Source organism: Fukomys damarensis, unplaced genomic scaffold (assembly GCF_012274545.1).
Source record: "Fukomys damarensis isolate Sample0158 unplaced genomic scaffold, DMR_v1.0_HiC HiC_scaffold_35, whole genome shotgun sequence".
Classification (NCBI taxonomy): domain Eukaryota; kingdom Metazoa; phylum Chordata; class Mammalia; order Rodentia; family Bathyergidae; genus Fukomys; species Fukomys damarensis.
This window is the reverse complement of record NW_022900947.1, coordinates 10,693,777-10,716,648: the sequence shown is the minus strand read 5'-3', so window position 1 is coordinate 10,716,648 and position 22,872 is coordinate 10,693,777. Positions and strand designations below refer to the sequence as shown.

The following is a 22,872-nucleotide window of genomic DNA, read 5'->3' as shown; positions in this document are numbered from 1 at the left end:
ACTCTCTCTCTCTCTCTCTCTCTCTCTCTCTCTCTCTCTCTCTCCCTTTCCCTTTCCCTTCTCTCCTCTTCCCTCTCCCTCTCCCTCTGTCTCTGTAACACACACACACCCCAAAACAGAGTAGAGACAGAAGGGCCAGCATATTGGGTCAACTTCCTGGCTGGCACAGGAACAGATTCTCAGCATCCTTTACAGATCTTCTGCAAAGGATTCTCCCAGGGATCAGAGCTGCCCTCAGAGCACCAAAACAGTGAGAGAAAATCCAAGAAGCAAACTAGAAAGGCAAGCTCCCCACAGAGACAAAGGTGGGGAAACCACAATCCCCAAATGAAGGAAACGCGTGGGTGACTCACAGTCTGAAGGAAAAGGCCTGAGAACTTGAAGGGCCACTGGTGCAAGTCCTGGAGTCCAAGGCCAGAGAGCCCGGGGATCTGATGTCCAAGGACAAGAGAAAGAGTATCTCAGCTCAGCTTCAGGCAAGGGAGAGGAGAGAGCGGGCGGGGTGGTCTCTCATTCACCATCCCTCTGCAGTTTTGCTCCATCCCGGCCCCAGGCAGGTAGATGGTGCCCACCAACTCAAGGGCAGAACTTGCCCACGCATCCGCAGAGCATACGCCAGTCTCCTTGGGAAACACCCTCACAGACATCCAGAGACTGGCTTGACTCACTCTCACTGTTTTATAATCCGGCCAAGTTGACACTTAAAATTACCCATCAGAATGCTCATGTTACTCTAGGAGGCCCACTTGAGTAATCCTGTCTGATCTTTCCCTCTCAAGGTCCACTGGACTCCCTGTGCCTCGCATAACATGACACATCACAGCTCTGAGGAATGCGGACACAGATGCTACTGCAGAGCCTTTATTTTTTCTTTAGCCAAGGTGACCACTTTCCCAACGCTCCCAACTCCAGGACATCCATCTGGCTCCTCTCTCTTGCTCTCTCTTTCTCTGGTACTTACGCTGGCATGATCTACTTGATAACTATCTGTCATCTATCTATCTATTAATTTATCTTCTGTCTCCTTCACTACAGTGTTCTATGAAGAACAGTAATTTTCTTTATTTCTTCTACAGTGTTCCCACCTGTCAAATAAGTGGAGGAAGGAAAGGGCATACTCTGTTTCTGCACAGCCACCACATGAGTCTGCTTTCTACAATCTCCCATCTATCCTGGGGAGAGAAAACAGCTGCACTCCAGGGATCCATGAGTAGCAGCGATGGAGTGACTGGGGGAGACTTAGTCTGTGGGGGCTCCATTATTGAGAAATCACTCTTTTCCTGCAAGTTGGAGCAGAACTGAAGGGCTGTTTCCTAGCAGAAGCTCCCAGGGAGGTGCCCTGAGTGACCGGGTCAGCAGAGGCACAGCCAGAGACTCTCGGACCAGCAAGCTTAGGCTGTTGCCCCAAAGCCCAGAATGCAGGGGCTGGGCTTTAAGGGTCATGCAGGTGTTCGCATCAGGGTAGGAGACAGCCTAACATGGATTAAGTTCCTGAGCACAGACACAAACGTGACAGCCATGTTCTCTGGAAACTGTCACGACAGCTCCCGAGGACCATATCCCAGTTCTCTTACAGTTTTGAGATGACGAGGCCCCCTTTCTGAAAATTAGTGTTTAAGCACTACTGCAAAAGCACAGTCCCTCAGTTCCTTGACGACTCCAGGAAGCCAGTAGTGGCCTTTTGAGATAGTTTCTGCTTTTGTTTCACCAAACATATAGCATGCTTTTGTCATGCTTGGACACTCAGATGAAGGGAAACCACTGTGCATTTACCGTGCTTCAGTTCAGTGCTCATTTGGATGGCATTGCTGACAATATTTTTACTCTCAGCTCTTCTGTAAGAGCATTCTCTCTGCCCGAGATGTCCTCCCAAATGCTGCCCTGGCATCTCCTCTTCTATCTGGCTCGCCCTTCATTTGTCTGTGTCTCAATTTAAAACCATCGTTTCTTCCTGGCCACCCTTCTTGACATCCTCTGCCCCATTCCTTTAGAACTGCTCTTTTGAAATGTGTGTGTGGTGCGGTGGGGCTGAGAGTGAACCTAAGGCCTTCACACTGAGCTATATCTGCAGTTTTTTTTTTCGTTTGGTTTTGTTTGATACCAGGGATTGAACTCGGGTCCTTGCGCTTGCAAGGCAGGCCACCGAACCGCTGAGCTAAATCCCCGGCCCTATCCGCAGTTCTTAAAAAAAATTTTTTTTTGAGACAGTGTCTTGCAAAGTCACTAAATTGCCCAAGCTGGGCTTGCAGGTGTGATCCTTCCCCCTCAGCCTCCCAAGTGCTGGGAGCATAAGCATGTTCCGCCATGCCTGAGACCCATTTAGAATTCTTGTCGATCACTCTCTTTCCCTAAAACAGACAGCTTGAAGGTTGAAATGGCATCTGCTGTGCTCAGCAGAGTCCCTGGTGCCCGTCCCTTCTTGAGCACACAGAGCCCCTTGATGGATAGCATGGGATACATGAGTGAATGAGCTGCCCCAAACTACTGCAATTACAAAGTAGATGAAGCAGAACTGGACCCATTTTCTGATACTAAACCCACTATTCGTTTTTGTTTGCTCTTCTACCACCTCCATGTTCAAGCATTCACTTATTCCACAAACATTAGACCCACTGTGTGGTGCAGGGTGATATAAAAAAGAAACAAAATTAAAGAATAGGGCACAGCCCAGCTCTCTAGTTTTTCATTGTAGTCTAGGGAGGATATGGTCATAGTTAATTTTATGTCATCCTAGCCAGACTGTAGTACTAGCTGTTTAGTCCCACATACGGTTAGGGCTTCTTGTGGAGGTACTTTGTAGATGTGGCTCGTTCCATCTATAATCAGCTGACTCTAAGTACAGCAGGTTACTCTTAGTAAGGCGGGAGAGCCTTGTGCAGTCAGCCATGGCCTTAGAGCACAGTCTGAAGTTTCCTAGAGAAGACAGTTCTCTTTCAAAACTGTAGCATGATCTTTGGCCTGAATTTACAGCCTGTGGAAATCTGTAGGTTTCAGACTCCGTCCTATAAACATGTGATCCTACTTCTTAAAATTAACACATGTGGTCATACACACATCCTATGGGTTCTGTTTCCCTCTAGGACCCTGACTAATACAGTGACAGCCAACAAAGAGGCAGTGTCTGCGGAAGATGCTCAGAGCAATCCTGAGCCACTTCTGGCCTTCAATTTCAGTGCCTGGCTCAATTGAAGGCAGAGTGATTGGTCAAGAACAATTTCGAAAATTTACCTGAAATTTGCTCACAGCCCTGTAGGCCACAGACAACACTCCCTAGATGTTTGTCGATGATTGCAGGCATTCCCGAGCAGATGTGTCTTTTCCCCTTTGGCGATATCTAGCTGCCATGAAGTGGAGTTTGGAGCTGCTGCTGCAACATACAGATGGAGGCTTTGAGGCAACAGCTCAGTGGTCAGAGCAGGTCATGTATGGGACAGGCATTCTAGACATCCACTGTATTCAACCCCAAAATTGAATTTTCAAGATACACACACACACACACACACACACACACACACACACACACACACATACATAAGGGGTGATGGAAAGCAATGATCAATGTTTAAATTTTTAAAAATCTATTGCAGCAAAAGACACACTGCCATTAATCCCCCTCGACATCCTCCCCCTCACTTCAAACACATTTATCTGCCATTCTTGCCACCTTCTGAAGCCTTCTAGAAGTGTCTTTATGAGGTCTGATCAAAAATGCAGTGAATGCTGCTGCCTAGTGCCATCCGATGGAAAGACAGGGTCGTGAAGACACGAGGGGTGCGTCTTCGTCTGCCTTCTTCACTGGATCTGGAACCATGCAACTTCTGGCTCTTCTCTAAAGGCAAAATGGCCATGCAAGATAAAAGTATTGAATCAATTCAAGCATAGCCACAGTGACACGACTCAAGTCACTAGAAAGGACTTCCAGAATTGCCCCAGAAAGTGGCAAGAATAATGCAATAAATGTGTTCAAAGCAAGAGAAGTAATTTGAGGAAGATTAATGGCAATCTGTCTTTTACTGTAATAATTTATGTCATTTAAACACATGCCATAGTTATCCATCATGTCATATACTCAGACATACATGCATATACATAGGTACACACACATGTATGCATGGAGTAAGGAATGTCTGTTCTATTTTAACATATCCTGACAGGTTTTTATTTTTGGTTTTGTTGTTGTTGTTGTTGTTGTTGTTGTTTTTTGAGACAGGTTCTCACTATGTAGCTGAGACTGACCTGAAACTCACTTTGTAGCCCAGGCTGGTCTGGAACTCCTGAAGCGATCCTCCTGCTTCAGCCTCTCAAGTGCTGGGATTATAGGCGTGTGCCACCACACCCGGCCTGACAAGTTTTTAAATAACCTCTGTGAGGCTCCTGCCTCTTGGCTTGGTTATACCTCAGCCACAGTAAAAAATTTATAAAGCACTTCCCAATTGCTAGGGCCTAGATAAATGCTGAAGTAGGTTTTCTTTCTTCTCTTAATAACCAAATTAGTTCAGTACTGTTATTACCCGGACTTGTCAGATAAGGAAACAAAACACTAACAGATTATGTAATGTACCCAAGGTTACCCAGTTATTGAGCAGCTGAAATTTGAGTGCTTATGTGCTTTACATGAGGTTCCTATACACCCAAAGTTCATCTTTTACCTTGCCTAATTTCTTACAAACCATGTGTATCAATCAGAGTCCTCCCAGGGATTAAAAATTAAAAAATCAAGCTCATAGTAGGTAATTTTCAAGAGGAAGTTTTATATGACAAATTATTTATAAAGACGTTGGAGCTGGACAACCAACCAGAGGAAGATGAGACACATTCACCGGGAACCTTAGGCTTTATTTGGAAGTAAGTTCTTTGCAGATGTAATTAAAGGATTTAAAAATGAGAATATTTAGGGTATTCCCTAAATCCAATGCTGGTGCCCTTTTAAGAAGGCAGGGAACAGAGACATATGTTAAAATGTGATGTGAAGATAGAGACAAAGACTGGAAAGATGGAGCTACAAACCAAGGAGCACCAAAGATTGCTGGAATCACCGGAAGCCAGGAAGACATGGGAAGTATTCATAAAGGTTCAAAGGCACCATTGCCCTAAGGACACCTTGACTTCAAGACTTCAACCCTCCAAATCTAGGAGAACAAATTTGTACGGTGTTAAGCCACCTGGTCTGCTGCATTACTTGGATCTGGTAGTCCTAGGATACTAGTACAGCTTCTTTTATTTATTTATTTTTTCCCTTCCTCCAATGGACCAAACCTCACCTGAATCCAGTTAGCAAAGGCAGCTGGAAAGACCTGTACTGTGCTCCATCCATTGCAATACAGAATGGGAAGAGGGAATGGGACTAAGAGAAAAGAAGCACTAACCTTTGCCTAAAGATGGCAAAGGAATTACGTCCATGTGATGGGAAGGAAAAAGAAGGTACACTGGGAGTCTAGAATGGGCTATTCATGGACCTGATGGGTGCCGCAGAAATTATGAACTTGGTTTGTCTCAATAGGGCTATGGCAGCTCAGCAAAACAGCCCGGCATTTCTGTCCTGGCGGGTCAGAGATACAGTAAGTGCCTGGTGGTTGTGTGTTGGCAGCCTCCAAGTGACATCAAAAAGTAGATTCTGAAATGCACAGCCAGCTCACTGGAAGAATGGTGGCCCCTTCAAGACCAGAGGGGCAGCTGCTGCCCAGAGAATCCGGCTGTCAACCACCACCACCCTCCTCTCCCTGAATACTAAGGCCCTGAGTTTCCAGGCTCCTGGGGATGAGATAACATTGGGAGTAATCAATTTGCAAAAACAATTGAGAAAATGCAAAGGCTGCTTTGGTTACATCTTCAGATAAAAGGGATGATATTTTGAATTTGACAACTAATCTACCTTTAATCCTATCAGGAAATAAATTCAAATTATAATCTGATGCTTTGGAATTGCATAGCTTCTAAGGCAAAGCATTTCTTTCTCTGGCTTGTTTTTCCTCTCTAAGGCAGAGTGGGTTCAGTCAGTTGGAAGCCTGTTGTTATTCATTCTTATCTGCTTCTGGGTGGAGATTGTTTGCTTTGTGTATGTGTGTGTGGTTTTTTTCTTTTGTCTCTCTTTTAAATTCTATATATTATCTTTTTCTATCACTTTGATATAAGATCTCTTTTTGTAATGTGTTTCTTAGTTAGTAGAAACTTCTCTATCCTTAGATAAGAGTTGTTTTTAATCTTCTTCTACCTTCTAATGACATTCTAATTTAGATTTAGCCAGAAGAGTAAGTTACTGGGGTGGGGGGGAAAGAACTGCATTTGTAGATTGGAACCTTCAGTTTTTATCCCTGAATTGTACACATGTACAATTGTCATGAGACATTAGCTATTAAAATGCCATGTGCCATTAGCCCCATTAATGCTCCTAGCGACGCCCCAAGTCTCAGGTAGGCCATGTGTCTGGCTTCACACTGTTGTTTACCAGTCTTATCATACCTTGATCTTCCTGCTCAGAGGGGCTGGGCTGCCTTCCGGCCTGCTGATACAAAAAACTTTCTTTAGAGAACTATGCCCATCTTTTGAGGCCTGACCTTGTTTCAAGCTTTGCAATAAAGGCTTGCACAGGCTGTTTCAAACCACCCAAGATAAGTATCTTCTATCCCCAATTGTAGATGAGAAAACTGAGATTCCAAGAGGCTGAAGGTCTTGGACAAGAATGCACAGGTAGTAAAAATGACAGATCTTGAGATTTGAGCCCAGATGCACCTGTTTCCAAAATTGTACCCCTCATGTATCACTTGTCCCTCTGTGTACAGATCAATCCCATGTGCATGGAGCTATGTAGGCAGGGAAAGTCTTTGAACTGTGTATCTTAGAAGCAATTTAAACCACTCGTGTTCACAGAGATAAACAACATAGCAGAGTTAATAGCACAGGGTTGGAGTCAGACAAAGCCTGCTGAACCCCTTTCATGCCCTTCAGAGAGCTTTATTACCTTGGATACATTATACACATTTCTTTATTATCAGCTCAGGATGACTTAATGGCTCTGGGTCTGAATTTCCTCACCTGTAAAAATGGGCTAACAGGTGACAAGGGTTAATGATATAATTAGTATGTGAAAGGTACATATTCCAGTGATAGACATAGACTAGGCACTTCATAGCTATTATTAAGTTATAACTCAACAAATATTTGAGTATACCTAATATCATGTTAAATAAAAAGAAGAGAAGAGTAAAACATGGCTTGGCATAGATAAGGAGATAAGCAAGTCCACAAGAAAAGAAAATTCCCAGTGCCCTTGTGAGGTACAATGAGTGAGAAAGACCTTGAATTTGGATTGAAAGATTTCCTATCTGTACACTGTTGAGAGGAAAAAAAAATCTTGTTGCTCGAGAAATGGTATCTCTCACAGGATTGGGAAATCCTGTTAGCATGCATTGTTTGATAACTTTTTTGGTCCATTTTACTTTTTAAAATAAATATATGATCTAAACCCCACCCCAAAGAATGTTATTGATGGGACTCAGTAATAATTGTACAGAGGCAGAGTCTCTTACATGTGGTGGTGGTGCAAGAAGGGCAGGGCTGAGCTGCACCTTGGAGGACAGTTGTAGTCCAGGACAATGTGACTCAGTGATTTTCACATTAGCCCCTAACTGCAAACTCCTACCAGCACACAACAAGGTAAGGACATTTGTCCGAATAGAAATCAACTGTCATTTGGCATGTGATTTAGTTCATCTGGACAATTTTGGGTGCAAAATGTTCTCAGGGATGGAAGTGGCAAGGGAGCGGTGCTCTGCCTCGAATTTCCCATCCTGCTGTGGGGACAGCAAGGCATGCACAGACTGCCTCTTGGGAACAGTGCTGGTTTAGATCAGGGGACCACACGTTTCTGTGAAGGGCAGGATAGTAAGTATGTTTGAGTCTGTAGGCTTGTCTTAGTTACTTTTCTCAATGCTGAGACAAAATACTCAACACACACAATGTGGGGGAGGAAAGGTTTATTTAGCTCACGGTTTGTAGAGGTTTCAGTCCACAGTCTGCTGGCTCAAAGGCAGGGTGGCATTGCAGATAGGCCTTACAAAGGAGAAACAGTTCATGGAGGGCAGGAGGTAACAAAGCAAGCAAGCAAGGGGCCTTAGCAGCTTTTCTACCCTTTATATATTCTATCTAGGCTGTGGTGCCAGAGCGATCAGTGGACTGATTTAGTAATCACCCACCTTAATCCTAGCATTGCACCATAAATCAGTTACACACTCTAGATCCAGCCATCTCTGAAAAAGCCCCACCTATGATTGCACAAGACTTTTAGGCGCACATCTAAACACAAGCCATAACAGGGCTCCATGGGTTCTATTCAACTCTTTTTCTGTGGTAGCCCAACATCATCTCCAGGATAGTAGCTTTGCTGTAGTCCAACAAATTCCTTTATCCCTTGGGCTCCAGAAGAATGTGTATGAGTATATAACTGACAAGAATCAAATTACCAAAGATTGTTATCAAATGAAAACAAATAAACAAAAATGAAATAACGTACTGTTTACAAGTGTGGACCAGCCCTCTGTTAATATGAAAAGGTAAGGATCCTGGAAGTGAGCTAAGATCCTCTTGCATGTCCAGGACTTTTGTGAGCATTTTAACCAAGCGTTCCGCAGAGAGGAGGCAATCAGTCATTTATCAGATAGACAAATTGATCTCATCTAAGCCCACAGGACCATTGTTGACCTGTCTGCCACTAACAAATGGCTCCTTACTATTAATCTGGTTAAACTATTATCCATCCATCCATACATACATACATACATACATATATACATACGTACATTCAGCAAGTCTCTATCATGATTACCGAATTCTGCACCAAAGAGTCAGTGTGGGGCCAGAGTCACAGAAAATGGAGTCTGAACCAAGGGGAACATCCCAAACCTGAACCTCTCTTTATCTGCAAAACTGTGTTCTTACCACTTTGCCAGGGTGAGCAGTGGCTTTGTTTGGGTACTGACTGGACTTAGAAGGCACCACATCCTTATGGGCTTTGTACTCAGAGATGTTGGGGCCCCACTGGTCTGAACCCGTCCCTTCCACTGCATCCTGGGATTCCTTCTGATGCCCTCCAGTCCCCTTACAGGAGGAGACTGAGCTATGTTGCATCCATGCATGAAGCAGCAACAGCTGTTGCAGATGTTACCAATGTGCTGGCTGTGACCTTTCATGTCAGGCAAAGGACCTGGTCCACTGGGAACTTTTTAACAGGCTCAGCTTTGCAGATAAAATTGCTCTTCAAAATAAGGGCTCTTGCATTATTCTGTGTGTGTGTGTGCGTGTGTGTGTGTGTGTGTGTGTGTAGCATGCAGGGAAAGCATGCATATTGTAGCCTGGTTCTATCTTAATACAGATAGTGGACTCTTCACCTGGAGCCTACGCACGGGACGGTAGAGGATTCATCAACAGAAATTTAGTACACAATTTAAGAGACAGGCTGCATAACCCTTTACCCAATTATCAAGAGGATATGAGTGCTCAGAGAAGGAAGTGAAAACAGCTCCGAAAAGATTTGGTCAGTGGCCACAGGAGCCCACTCCCTCAACTGTCTTCCTGATTTCATTTCATAATGGCCCAGTCTCTACTGCTGCCAAGATGCAATGTCTTGCTGCCAGAGAAGACAGGCTCTTGCCTGAGTTAGTTCTGCCACCTACAGCACACAGCCCAGCACAGCCATGACATCTGCGAGGCAGAGAGGAAGCCTCATCTGCATGCATGAATAAGGGGAGGGCTGCCTCTCCAGCCCAGGAACTCTCCTCTGCAAGAGAGATGCTTTGGGGACTCCTGATTAGCATGCAGAGATGCAAGCTCCTTTGGGGTGGGTTCTGACGATGGGAAGATATTTTTACATTAAAGGGGAAGGGATGGATTCTGGGGATTATCTCCTGAAAAGAACGTTACCCAAAACCCAGAGAGGAAAGAAAGCAATAATGAGCTCACAGGTCCTCACCATAAATGCCGCTCTCCCCATCCACAGCCTATTTGCTGCTGGTAGCCCTTTCTAGGTACAAACAGATCATCTTTGCCATCTGATTTGTCAGATAGTGAAAAATACTTGCTTCAAAAGGATGTGATTTCCTGAGATGCTTTAACTGTATACTTGGGGTGGGCTTCTTAATATGCTTAAGTCATTTCTAAGGGTGCAGAATTGTCTTTGAAAGCTGAGATTGTGTTATTCTAATCTCTGTGGCCCCAGTACCCAGACCTAGTGCCTGACACTTAGGAGAAAGCCCAGTAAATGTTTGGCGATTTAAAGTAATACAAATGTGTGGTGTTTTTGCAATCTGTATTGTGCTTGTTAATACGCAGTGATAATTTCTACAGATTGTCAGGCTCTTATGTATTAGACCCATCACCTCAAATTCTCAGTACACAGGACAGGCATGTTTTGCAAGGGAAACAGAGACCCGGTGTCATAGTAACCCAAGGACAAACAATGTGAAGAGCTGCACTCTCTCCCAGACCTCTTAGTTTAGAAATCCATACTGTCTGCATCCCACCTATATATTTCATATCCACTGTAAACTCATTTGCACTGAAAGTAAAATGAACCAAAAGGAAACAGTTTGAAAAACCTGTGTGTGTGTGTTACTGGGGATCAAACTTGGGTCCTTGCACTTGTGAGGTAGGCAGCAGAACCACTGAGCTAAATCCCTGGCCCCTAAAAACCTTTTTAAGCTTTTTAAAACAGTTTCCCAGTTCCTAGAATTTTTCTGAAGGAAGATTCAAATGTCTCCTGACTCTATCTGAATCTCACAGTATTCTTTTCTGAGGGACCACTCCATTCTCAATGCTACTTATAAAGATGATTTGGAATTGGATTGTAAAATCTTTCACTCCATTTGGTCTAGTGAGCAACAGGGAATGTAATTTGCACATAGTTTGATTTCTAGCAAGGAATTCTTAATAGGGGAGAAGTATCTTTCACTTTGTTGAAATACGGAGCTAATTGCACAATAATTTTGTTTCTTTCATGGATTTTTACTTACTGACACATTAGATTTCAAATAAAAGACTCTAAAGTAATCGAAGAAGTACCTAAGAGTGAAGATCAAAGTCTCATTGTTTTACTGGATTACTCAGGACGGGTTCCTTAGGATTGGGTGGCTTTGTCCCCGTGACCCATGTTGTAACTGGGTTCTTTGACCTTTGAAATCTTGCTTTCTTCTTTCAGAAAAACTGCCAATGGAAGGAAGTTGAGGAGGCCCTTAAGTGAGCTTAGTGATTTTATCAAATGTAGGTCATCAATACGTAGAGAAAGCTGAAGAATCTTTCTAGGTGAGGCACAATTATCATGCTTAGACTTGAGCAGGAAGGAAGGATTATGAGGTAAGAAGAGTGGAACTATAGCTGGAGACCACTAGGTTTGTGCACGTTGCTGTTTCTGTCTTTTCTAAGGCCCGGAGTCTACAGGGCACTGGACCTGAAACTAGTAGTATTGTCCATAATTGTATGGGGGATTGGGTTTTCAAAATGTTAAATCAGGACCCCACATCCCAACTCAGTGAAACAGAAGGAGTCATGCTTTGAAGCCTGCATTTTGGTAGTTGGCCCACTTGGTTCTGATAGAGATATTGCTTAGACCATGCTTTGAGAAACACTCACCTAGACCGATTATTTGATCTTTATAACAATCAGCTCCTCAAATGCATTCTTTCAACTGAGCTAAATCTGGGAACACAGAGATAAAACCCATAGTTGCTATATTATAGGAATCTATGGTCTAGTAGAAAAGACAAATTTGGAAACATACGATCTCAAAGCATGACCATGGTCTGTGCAGCCAGGAGGGTTGGGTGCAGCGGGAGAACAACAGGGAGGCACCAAGTCAGCCTGGTCATGAAGAAAGGTAACTATGTCTTCAGGGATGTGCATGTATTCTCAAGAAAGAGAGGAGCGAAGACGAAAAAAGCGGTGTGGACTCTATGTAAGTGGTTAGGGTGAAGGAAGATGTAAAGGAGGTCGTAAGGAAGGCATGACAGTGAAACTGCAGACTGCACTTCTGTTTTGCATAATAAGACGATGCTTTTCACATGGGCAGGTGCAGTGCCAATATTTGTGTCACTGTGACTGCAACAGCAATTAATGGATCATCTCAAATTGCAGTCGTTGTTCTCAGACACAGGATTCTCATACAGTGGTTGTCTGCTGAGTTTGCAGCTGAGAAGGAATTCAAAAAAAATCTAAGGCAACCCTAAATGGTTTTACCCTCTTGTTTCATTCATTGAACTTGGTCACCCAATGTCTTGGGACAAAGTGAAGGTGAAAATTCTAAGCAAAGGAGGAAACAGACTGACTGCATGGGAGACCACCACGGTGAAGCCTCCCACATGGCATGACTGTTGGCATGTGTAACTTCCATCGTCATCACCGTGTCTAAAATGCAAATGAGTTCATGCAGAAAAATAAAGTGGCATTCATCACTGCCTTTTGAAAAATGGAGTTCTAAAGACACCTATACTTGCTACTCTGTTCTCCAAAGTTTAAAAGATACATTTCACTGCCAGATAATCTGCATAAGTGAGCATTGTAAGTCACAGTGTGTGGTTATACAAACAAGAACAACAGCCAGAAGCCAGAGCAGAAATCAGAGCATGCTGCTCTCCCTAGAAGGGAGTCCTCTGAATTCATAATAGAGCTATACATATCTAGCCCATAGTCTGTACAGGAAGAGTGTGTGTGTGTGTGTGTGTGTGTGTGTGTGTCACATTCAGCTGTATTACAGTTATAAATCATATAAAATTAGATGGGTATAATCAAGTGTAATACTTCTTTTGCCCCCAAACTTACATGAAGCAGTCAATACCAGAGAAAGAAACAGAAGTACCCATAACTGTCTAGTTGATTGCAGCTGTTACCATCACTTACTGTAATTAATGCCATGAAGTTTCAGAGCGCCATTGTCTTTGGACTCCTTGCAGTTGTGTGTAATACTGGAGCCAATGCAGGAGCTGATGTCCAGACATAAAACCTACAACCTCAGTCCCCGAGACTGCCTCAAGACCTGCTTGTTTCAGAAGTGGCAGCGGATGGTGGCACCACCAGGTACACTCTCCTTCTCTGGCCCTCTTTGTGTGTACATTTGCACAGGCACCTTCTGGGGAGGAAGTGATCTGGAAAGGAATGAGAGGATCGGAAATACATCAGGAAGTTGTTTATTAGGGATAGTCTGGCATGATTTTGGACACATGGAACATTTAAAAAGCAAGCATCCTCAGGAATCTCTATAGTCTTCTTGTTTGCCAGGTTAGAACCTAAAACCTTGAAAAATAAAATCATTTGTTCAAGGTCATCCTGAAGGTCATTGGCAAAGACAAGATCAAAACCGTAGTTTCCTGTTTTCTAATCCAGTGGTTGTTCCACTGAACCAGACCACTGGCTTCTCATGGTTTAATGTTTTTGATTTGGATTTTTAATAATGTTTGAAATTATTAAAAGAAGGAAGGGAGTATGACAAGAGATAGAGGAAGAAAGAAGGGATGGAAGGAGGGAGGGTAAGTAAAGAATGCTCTTTTTAAAAAAAATACATTATATACAAATGTACTCTGATCATAAAGAGAATACATAAAAGATTCCATTTCTTTCACTTCCCTAGACTGCAGTTTAGATACTATAGTTTCCTGCTGGGGTTCTGAAATTACTGCTTCAAGTCATCGTTAATTGTCTTTTTATCTAATACATTTTCACTCCCAGGCTTGTGTTGAGCCTCATTGATCATAAAAGCAAAACATATCCATTCGCTAAAAATTATTTTATAAAGAGTAATTATTAGCATGAGGCACATAGCTTTCTGAATCACAAAACATAATGGTCACCTTCCACTGGTAATTGGCCAGGGGCTTTATATAAAATGAATATAGAAGATTTAACCAAATGCATACTTTAAAAGCTGAGAAAAATAAATGTTATTTCACATACTATAGTTGCATCTCCATCTTATGGGAATTTTACATATTTAGGATGTTATTTTTTTAAGTATATTAGATGAGCTTAAAGTGGCCTTATTTTCTCTTTCATTATCAACAAGCCTTTATGAAAAAACTTTCATGATTCATCGAATACTTTGAGCACCTATATTTTCCAACATATCCTTGTGTAATTTGTATTATTCGCTCATTCATTCATTCACATTATTTATTGAGTTCCAGCCATGGGTGGTATACAAAACTGAAGGAGATAATCAAAAATACTGACTCTACATAATGATTTTATGAGATATTTTATCCCCATTTTGTATTCTGAGGCCTGAGACTTAGAGATATAATTTACCAAAGTCAGTGTCATAGCTAAGAAATGAGAAAGGCTGATGTAACAAAAAGGATGCTCTTACCTGCCGTTTCCAACTTATTTAATAACTTCATGGAAAAGGTTTCCAAAGATTTCTCACTGTCAAAAACAAAGATTATAACATCACTGCCTAATTGATAGGGTTTCTCTGAATATAAAACCGTTAATATGTAGGAAACATCAAGAAGAGCGTCACCTTGAGTAATGTTATATGGTATTAAACAAACAAGAAAACGAGTAATATTTCTCTTACCACACATTACCAAAGGTCTCAGTATTTCCAGTAGGGTGGTGCTCCATCCTCCATCATGTTCCAAACATCTTAAGGAAGTCTAGTTACCTTTTATTAATATGCTGGCTATATCATGCTGAGACATTTTGGGGGAAATCTTGAAGTTAGTAACATTATTAAACACCAAGATGCTAACCATGGGAATTGCTACAGAGTTCAGGAATACTTAAGTATGTAGCATGATCTAGGCAACTGATGAGTTTGATTTTTGTTTTGGTTTGGTTTGGTTTGGTTTGGTTTGGTAGGTTGAGACTATCAAGGTGTAATAGAGGTGGGCTGCAATGTGACACTTGGCCAGTAGGTGCCGCTGTTGCACACTGGCTCATTAATTCACGTTTATACATCTCTCATATTTCACATCTAGGAATCCTGGGAATACCTTTTATTTTATTTTATGTTTGCTTGCTTGTTTGTTATAAAAAGAAAGTTCAGAGAGTGAATTCCCAAATTTTCTAGTTATAAAAATATTTTAAATTCAGTTATAAAACTAGTATTTGCAGCTCACTTCTAATTATTAGTAAATTGCAGACACAATTAGAAAGAATGATAAAATAAAATCATTTTAGCTACATGCCAGAGAAAACAATTTCAAACATTGTGCGCTAAAAATAAATGCACAGCTTTCTCCTTTGATTTTTTTTCTTTAATAAAGTCACAAGAAATGGGAAAATTTTAAGTGTACACAGTTTCTAATTTGTCTAGTCATGCTTTGCTGGAGGGGCAGGAATGCTGATGATGGTGGCCTTGATGCTTTGGTCCTGAAACTGACCCCTCTTCTGTTTTCTGTACTGCAGCAGAACCCACAAGGCAACCAACAACCAAAAGGAGAAAAAGAAAAAATTCCACCAGCAGCACCTCCAACAGCAGCGCTGGGAACAACACCAACAGTACTGGTAGCAAGAAGAAGACCACAGCCGCAAGCCTGAGTCTGCCCACTCAGGTACCTGTAAGTCTCGCTTTCCTTTTAGGCCTGCAGTCTTGCCTTTGCCTGTCTGCCTACCTGAGGGGCTGGGATTACAGTCCCCTTGAGCTGCACCCTCTGGGCAGGCTGGAGGTGGGTGATGGGAAGGTGTGGGGACAGCTGGGTGGGATGGAAGGTGGGAACTATGCCCTGGAAACCTTCCCCTACACACCGGGCATCGGGGGAATACTAAAGATCAGTGCTACAAGGGGACCTGAATTCAAAAGCCGTCAGAATCACAAACGGGAGCTATGTCACTTGAGGTTTAATTAGAGTAGCCCTTAGCAGTATGCCTGGTGGCAGCAGCATTGCAGACCCCATGTGCCCACTGGAAACCACCCCCAGAGCTCAGACCCCAAACTGATTGGCTGGGCCTCTCCAACATGGGCATCCCCTTTTATTTTAAGACTCAGGTATTCAACTTGCAGTCATTAAATATGTAGCTTGGTAGTTCTCATTTTACCCATTTCCTTAGCTCGGGGAAAGAGGATCAGTCCCTGGTTTGGTCTCAGCTCTCTTTGCTTTCATCTTGGGGTCTAGTCAAAGGCCGCTTGCAATTGGACTTCTTGGAACTCCAAGACTGACAGCAGAGGGTAGCTCCCGAGTGGTGTAGGCTGGGCAGGGAACTGTCTTCATCACCTGTCACTTCCCCTCCAACTGTGTCCCTTCTGGCCCTTTTCCTCCCTCCTCCAAATTCCCAGGCCCAGTGTCGGACTATCGCTTTTCCGTTCTCCTGCTCTTGGAAACATCTTCTGTCCCTTCACCGCTCTACAATTCCTTGTGGGTTTTCTGTCTCTGCCTTGTCACATCAGTCTGTCACAGGTATGTGACTCCATTTGAACCCGACCTTTCCTCGGTGCTCTGTGGACGCCCTCTGGACGCTGTGTCTTTGAGGTGCACCCCCGTTTCTCGTTGCCTTCCTCTGCCAACACAATTCTCCTCTTCCCACTTCTTCACTCTTCCCACTCTGGATCTGTTGTCTTCACCCGTCTTGTCCTGATCTTTCTCCGTCTCTCTCTGTGTAAGAGTGGACTTTTACGCAGAAGTTCCCCACTTCCTTCCAAATGTGCCCTTCAAATCTGTCCCCCACTCACTTTCCCCCACTTTTTATGGTTCTGTTTTCTTTAGACAAAACCAAGCCCAACAGTCCCCTGAGGCTGCCCAGAGCCACTGGGGCTCTTCTCCTGTCTTCCTTGGATGAGGGTACAGCTTCCACATCCCCTGCGTTAGGAAGAAAGGACCATGGAGATAATGGCCCACCCACTACGGAAGGCACCATTTTAATTTTTATAACCACTAAGAGCTGTAGTCCTCAAGTAATCCAAATATCCTCAAAAGTCCACTATTTTCTAAATGGGCCTTTATACCTGTCACTCCTGAAGGTTAGAGGGGAAAAAAATTAAAGAAGAAAAACTTGAGTGTCCTTATTAATATCCCACAAAGTTTTGCCTGCCCTTGATTAAACTGGAGAATGCCAGGAGTAAAGGGACTAATGAAAATGAATTGTCTCCCAAAGTGCACACAAGGAGCTCATTTATTCCTCTCCTCCTGGACTTTTAGAAACTAACATTTCTTAGTTTCTTCTAAAAAATGAGGAAAGTGCACCTCAGAGAATTCTGTGAGACCCTAAAAGGCACAGTACGTGCAGGAACTAATACAAGTGTCTGCCGAGACCTTATTGTGCGTACCTCACAATATGCCAGCTGTGGGAAGTGCCAAGATTTTTTTTTAATTAAAAAAAGAAAGAAAAGATCTGGGCCCTATCCAGGGGTAGTGAAGAGATCATCTGTCTCCCGCTGGCTCAGACAGCCCAGTGTTGAGAAGGATTCTGAAGCCCGGGCTGGGTTCTGGAGCTCCCCGTTAGCAATGTACAGAAGTTGAGAGTAGAAGTCTCCAGGTTGTGTATTTTGACGTGCCTGATCTAGTGAGAATCATTTCAATTTTATTCTGAAGAACAGATGGTTTGTTCCACTCTGTGAGGCCCTGTCCACCAGACCAGCTATTGCAGTTTAATGGGGGATCCCTGTGTGAGGCGGAGTTTTTCATGAGTTGAGACCTATTCCATTTAGTGTGAACAAGGAACCACTAGAAATGGAGAGCTGAGTCCCAGCACTACCCGACTCCGTGAAATCCTAGCTCTTTCAATGAAATAACACTTGGCAAATGGCCCAGAGAGGCAGGGAAGAAAATCAGCTGAGGGGGCCAGAGATGTAGCTCAGTGGTGCTGTGTTTGCCCAGCAAGTGCAAAGTCCCAAGTTTGATTCCCCGTCCTGGAAAAGAAAAGAAAAGAAAGAAGAAAAAAAAAGAAAATTGGGTGCAAAAAGCATGCAGATTCTCAGGTGTCTTTGAGTTGAATGGATGTTCAGTGACAAGCATGGGATCGCTTGTCGTGACCATGGCTCTTAACCCTGTCTCTGAATCACCAACCCCACCTTACTGCCTAAGTGGAGACCCTGTGTGCAGGCATCGGCCTGGTCTGACGACACAGATGTGTTGTGCGTAGCTGCTGCGGCAGCAGTGTGTGCGGGGCCAGGACTAGGGTTTAATCCTTGGATTCTGCTTCTCACTCCATGAGCAGGGGCTAGGAGCCATCCCGAACTGCAGCCTCAACCCTGGGAGGGATGGAGACCTGTGTCATTCAACAGCAGTGACCCCTTCTGGCCAATTTAAGGAGAAGCATTGAGGGGCCCTGAAAGGAGTCACTTCCAGTCCTCCTCAGAGGTTGGTGGTCCTTGCACGGGGGATCAGTGAGAAGATGTGAAGTGGGCAAGAGCTGGTGCTGCCTGGAGGCCTGGCACAGAGGCTGAGGTCGGCCTCTGGGGCGCCGTGGGCACGTGGGCTGCTTAGGAGGATCGCTGTTGCCTCTAGAGGGAGCTACAGGTGGAGATGGGGTTTCGCCACCGTGTGGGATTTTTGAAGACAGGAGGGTGGGGGGAAATGGAGCTCACTTCCCCCAGAAGCAGCCAAGAAGGTGCATCGTGTCCCCATTTATTTTGTGTGAGGATAACAGATCAAAACATCCAGAGCAGGGAACCTTATCCTAGTGTAAAGCTTTGGAAGAGCCAAGTAGAAATGTGCATATAATTTTACAAGTGGCCTCAGTATCTGTGTCCTTAATCTTTTTATAGATTTCCACCTATATGTTCTGCAGACACCACACACACACACACACACACACACACACACACACACACACACACAAAACACATCTGATCATTAATAGTTTTTATAATTAGGAAAGTAAATGCAGCATCTTCCTGAAACTTAGGGTGCTTTTTAAGCGCCCAGGCCTGGGCATCTTTTCCAGTTGTTCCTAGAAACAAAAGATCCAGAACACAAACTAGAAGTCTGTGTCATATGTCAGCCCCGTGTGGAGTAATTTAGACCACTACATTCATCATGCTTTTCCTGCATCATAGTTGTTTTTCTAATACAGTGACGGCATCTGGAGTGCTGGGACTTTTCTTCTGAAGTCACGCTTATGTTGGCTGCTTCTTATTTTTCTCCTGTGCCTTGTAGGTCATGCTTACCTCCTCACACTTTCCGGCCTTTCTCCATGACCCTAGAGTCACAGTGCTAATGCAGACCCACACAGTTGGTTCTAACACCCCACGCTGCCCTGGTGACACGTCGTGCATGAGTTTTCCAAGTCCTCCAAAGTGTGCTTGGCAGTCATAAACTGGGATTAACCCTCATGTTGTGTCCTGAAAAGTCTTGCCCTGTTCCTTCTCCCTCCCTTCATTCCTGATCATAAGTGTGGTCTCCTAATTGCCTGTAAATGAGTGACAGGTTTATCCTGAATACTCCTAGCAGGCCCTATTAGCAGCTACCAGCTAACCGAGTAATGTTCATCTGTCTGTGTGGTGGCCACGTTCCATCTAAAACCTTATCATTCTTGCCAGTCAGAAAGGCTACGTCTATTTCATATGTCATCTTCAGAGTCCTCATGAGTCTCCCTTCATGACAGCCTCATTTCTGGTTCTTCATTGCCGGGTAAACAGAAGCACCCAGCCCAGTATCCTGCCAGCATCGGCACTGCTGAACCGACTGACTTCACATTTTATTCATTAGCTCCATGAGGAACAGTTCTTCCTAAAGAGTGACTAGTCAGAAAATAGTTTGGAAACCTGCTGCTGATCTTACATAACTCGGGGCAGAAAGATGTCCGGCCATCACAGCGTTTAACTGAGCTAGCCTCCCTACCTGGGGGTTCACCCCACATCTCCAAGCACAGCCAGCCCTGGCTGAGCCTCCGCCCACCCCACCCCACCCCAGCCGTAGGCTTCTCCAGCTGTGGCCTCCGCCCTGCTCCCGGCTATAGTGGGTGGCTTCCTCGTTGCATGGAAGGACAATTTGTACTTAAAGGAGTGATGAGATGGATTCTTCTTGCCCTCTTCCATTTCTGATGACTACCAGCTTCATCAATATAATTATAATTAACTCTCTTCATCTTCCTTTCATGGCACCAGCTGGACAGACTGGTTCTCTTCCCTGCCCAGATTGGTAGCAGGGTTGCCTACGTGGGGATAGGTGACAGGCACCATGAAATAACAGATGGTAAATTCAGGGCTTGTTGGCAATCAGCAGGTTTTTGCTAATGACTTAATTAGCTATGTAAATTGTCAAATCAGTGTGAACATTGTTTTTATCGAAAACTTTACCTAAATTAATTACCATAATTAAGTAGCAGAATGTCAAGGATATTGGCTGCATAAAAGGGCTTGGCTGAATAGAGAAAAGAGAGATTCTGTCTTCAATTAAAATGTAGACCATGGTTGGGACAGAGAAAAGTGCCATTTGGAACGAGTCCAGTCGTGTGACTGTTGCAGAGTTGTACCTCACATGTGGCCCACTAGTTTCCAAAGCCGCTCACGGGCCCTCAGTCAAAGTGGCGGATTTTTGGAGGGATTGCCAAGGTCCCAGCGGAAGGTTCCTCAGCCCTCTTTAAAGTCCCCAGTGTCAGCAAGTTTGAAGCGTGGATTTTTTTAATTTTGAAAAATCCATTTTTTTATTTCTGCAGATTGCTAGCATTGCTCGTTCTCCGGTGTCAGGCTGCTCACTAAGGACATAAACTCGCGTGGTTGTTACCCATCAGGAGGCAATGTTTATTTCCTGTAGAAATCACATATGCGTCTCGGCCCCCGACATTGAGACTTGACCCTGTTGTGCAGCACGCGAGTGTGTGCGCGTGTGTCCTAGGTTCCCAGCTCCTCCCACTGTTGTTTTAAGCTGAGCTTCTCTCTCCCAAGGTTCCCTGTAATAATGTCAGCTGCTGTTCACAGGATGTGATGGTGGTAGGAGAGCCAACTCTGATGGGAGGTGAGTTTGGGGACGAGGACGAAAGGCTAATCACTAGATTAGAAAACACGCAGTATGATGCGGCCAACGGCATGGACGACGAGGAGGACTTCAACAATTCCCCCGCCCTGGGGAACAACAGCCCGTGGAACAGTAAAGCTCCCGCCACGCAAGAGACCAAATCAGAAAACCCCCCGCCCCAGGCGTCCCAGTAAGATGCTGGGCAGCACCAGCATCCACCTGTTCACAGGTCCATAGGGGTCGTTCCAGTTGCAGATGTTTGCTTTCAGGAGAGGAAAGAGGAGAAATTTAAAAAAAAATACAAACAAACAAACGAAAACTTTTCCATGCAAATATCTCTTTCTAAATCACAGTGATCTGCTTTTCTTTCTTGCTTTTTTAAAAATTTTTTTAATGGAGAGGATCATTCCAAATAAGCTTCCATGACCCTTCCCTGGAGGCCTTTGCCGGAAGGACAGATACTGGCACTGATCACGCTTAGAGTGAGAGAAATCGCGAGGGAAATCGCGAGGGCGTCTCCCGGCACGCTGTTAGCACCGTGTTTGTGTCGAGTTCCCTTCTCACGCGTCCAGCGAAGGCCGTGTTGTGTAAACGTGCTCAGTGCTCAGGATCTCTTAAATATGCCGAACCTAACTACAGATGACTTTTTAATATTGTAAAATATTTTCTGCTTTTTGACTTGCATTTGAGAGTTTCTTGTTTCAGTAAAAAAAGAAAAGACAAAAATCAGCCTTTGGAAAGTAACTTACATGTACCTTCTTTTTTTCTTTTCTTTCGTTTTTCCTTTTTGCCCACTGGGTAACAGCAAGGAGAGCCCAGCGAGGTAATTTGTGATCAAGCCCATGTCCATTGGTTCTTGAGTCTGAGTTGGTTCAGTTTAGCCCCAGTGCTGAAACAAGAAATGTCTTTTTATCATCAGACACCAGGGCAGATTTTTTCATGTAAAGAAAGACAATTGGACCCTGGGAAATGTACGCATTTGTAAAGTTGCTGTTGATCCAAATATTTTTAAGCCATGTAATCCATTAATTTTGTGGGCAGTTGAATAAATCTGAAACTTCTCTGTGTTTACTTTTCATTATTGTACCTGAGTTGACTATACAGCCTTTTCATAGATTATCTCCTGTATAATATTTTGTAAAGCCCTCACCTGGTTATTTTATGGGGACTTTTCTTTTGGGGCAATTCCAGTGTATTTATGTGAAACTTTATAAAAGAACTAATTTTTCCATTTGCATATTAATATGTTCCTCCACACATGTAAAGACACAGTGGCTCCGTGTGTTATAAAACAGCTGTATTTTATGTATGCTTTACTGGTAAGTGTGCCAATAATAAACTGTGTTAATGACCAAAGTAAACGAATCTGGCTATTTGTGTATGTGTATTTGCATATATTTGCTCACAGTTCTAAGAAGTCTTGAATTTAGAGTTTATGGTCCAGACACCCAGTGGAGTAGGAAGCAGGTCCTCTGTGCACTGGCTGGCAGCTTGTTGGAGTTCAGTCCGGTGAGATGAAAGCCACTCACATGCATGAAACGGATTAGTCACTTGCAGATTAGCAGCAAGGAACAACGGAAGCCTAGGATTCATGGGGGCCCATCCTGCCCTGCTCAGGAAAGCTGCCTGGGGCAGACAGTCTTCATTATGAACACCTCATTTGTACAGCCCAGGAGCCCTGACAACAGCCTGCACATTTTTATACCCTGGAGTTACAGGAAATGCTGGGCTAAAGTATTGAAGGGTTCTTTAGTATAGTTTGTGTTGCTGCAGAGGAACATCCTGGAGCAATGGACTTATAGAGAAAGTACATTTATCACAGTTCTAGAAGCTGGGAGGTCTAATAGCAAGGTGCTGGCATCAGACAGGCACCTTCTTGCTGTGCCCTCCTGTGGGCAGAAGCAAGAGAGAGTAAGGGTCAGGGGGAGAGAGAGAGAGAGAGAGAGAGAGAGAGAGAGAGAGGTGGAATGTGTAAAGGAGTTGAACTCAACTCTTTCAT

General features: G+C 43.9%; 1 protein-coding gene across 9 annotated transcripts in view; it reads left to right on the top strand.

The window, feature by feature from the left end:
• Positions 1–22,218, top strand: part of Ldb2 (LIM domain binding 2) — a 459,105-nt gene extending 436,887 nt beyond the window's left edge. Inside the window, exons 6-9 of one of the 9 annotated variants that reach the window (XM_010641886.3) lie at positions 12,936–13,059; positions 15,391–15,539; positions 18,133–18,275; positions 20,575–20,920. In XM_010641886.3, coding sequence (XP_010640188.1) covers positions 12,936–13,059; positions 15,391–15,539; positions 18,133–18,237 — 378 coding nt within the window. In that variant the 3' untranslated portion in view covers positions 18,238–18,275; positions 20,575–20,920. Of the gene's footprint in view, positions 1–12,935; positions 13,060–15,387; positions 15,540–18,132; positions 18,276–20,574 lie in introns of all 9 variants that reach the window. The other 8 variants (XM_010641887.3, XM_010641885.3, XM_010641881.3 and 5 more) reach the window with 8 other exon arrangements.
• The last annotated feature ends 654 nt before the right edge of the window (positions 22,219–22,872 follow it).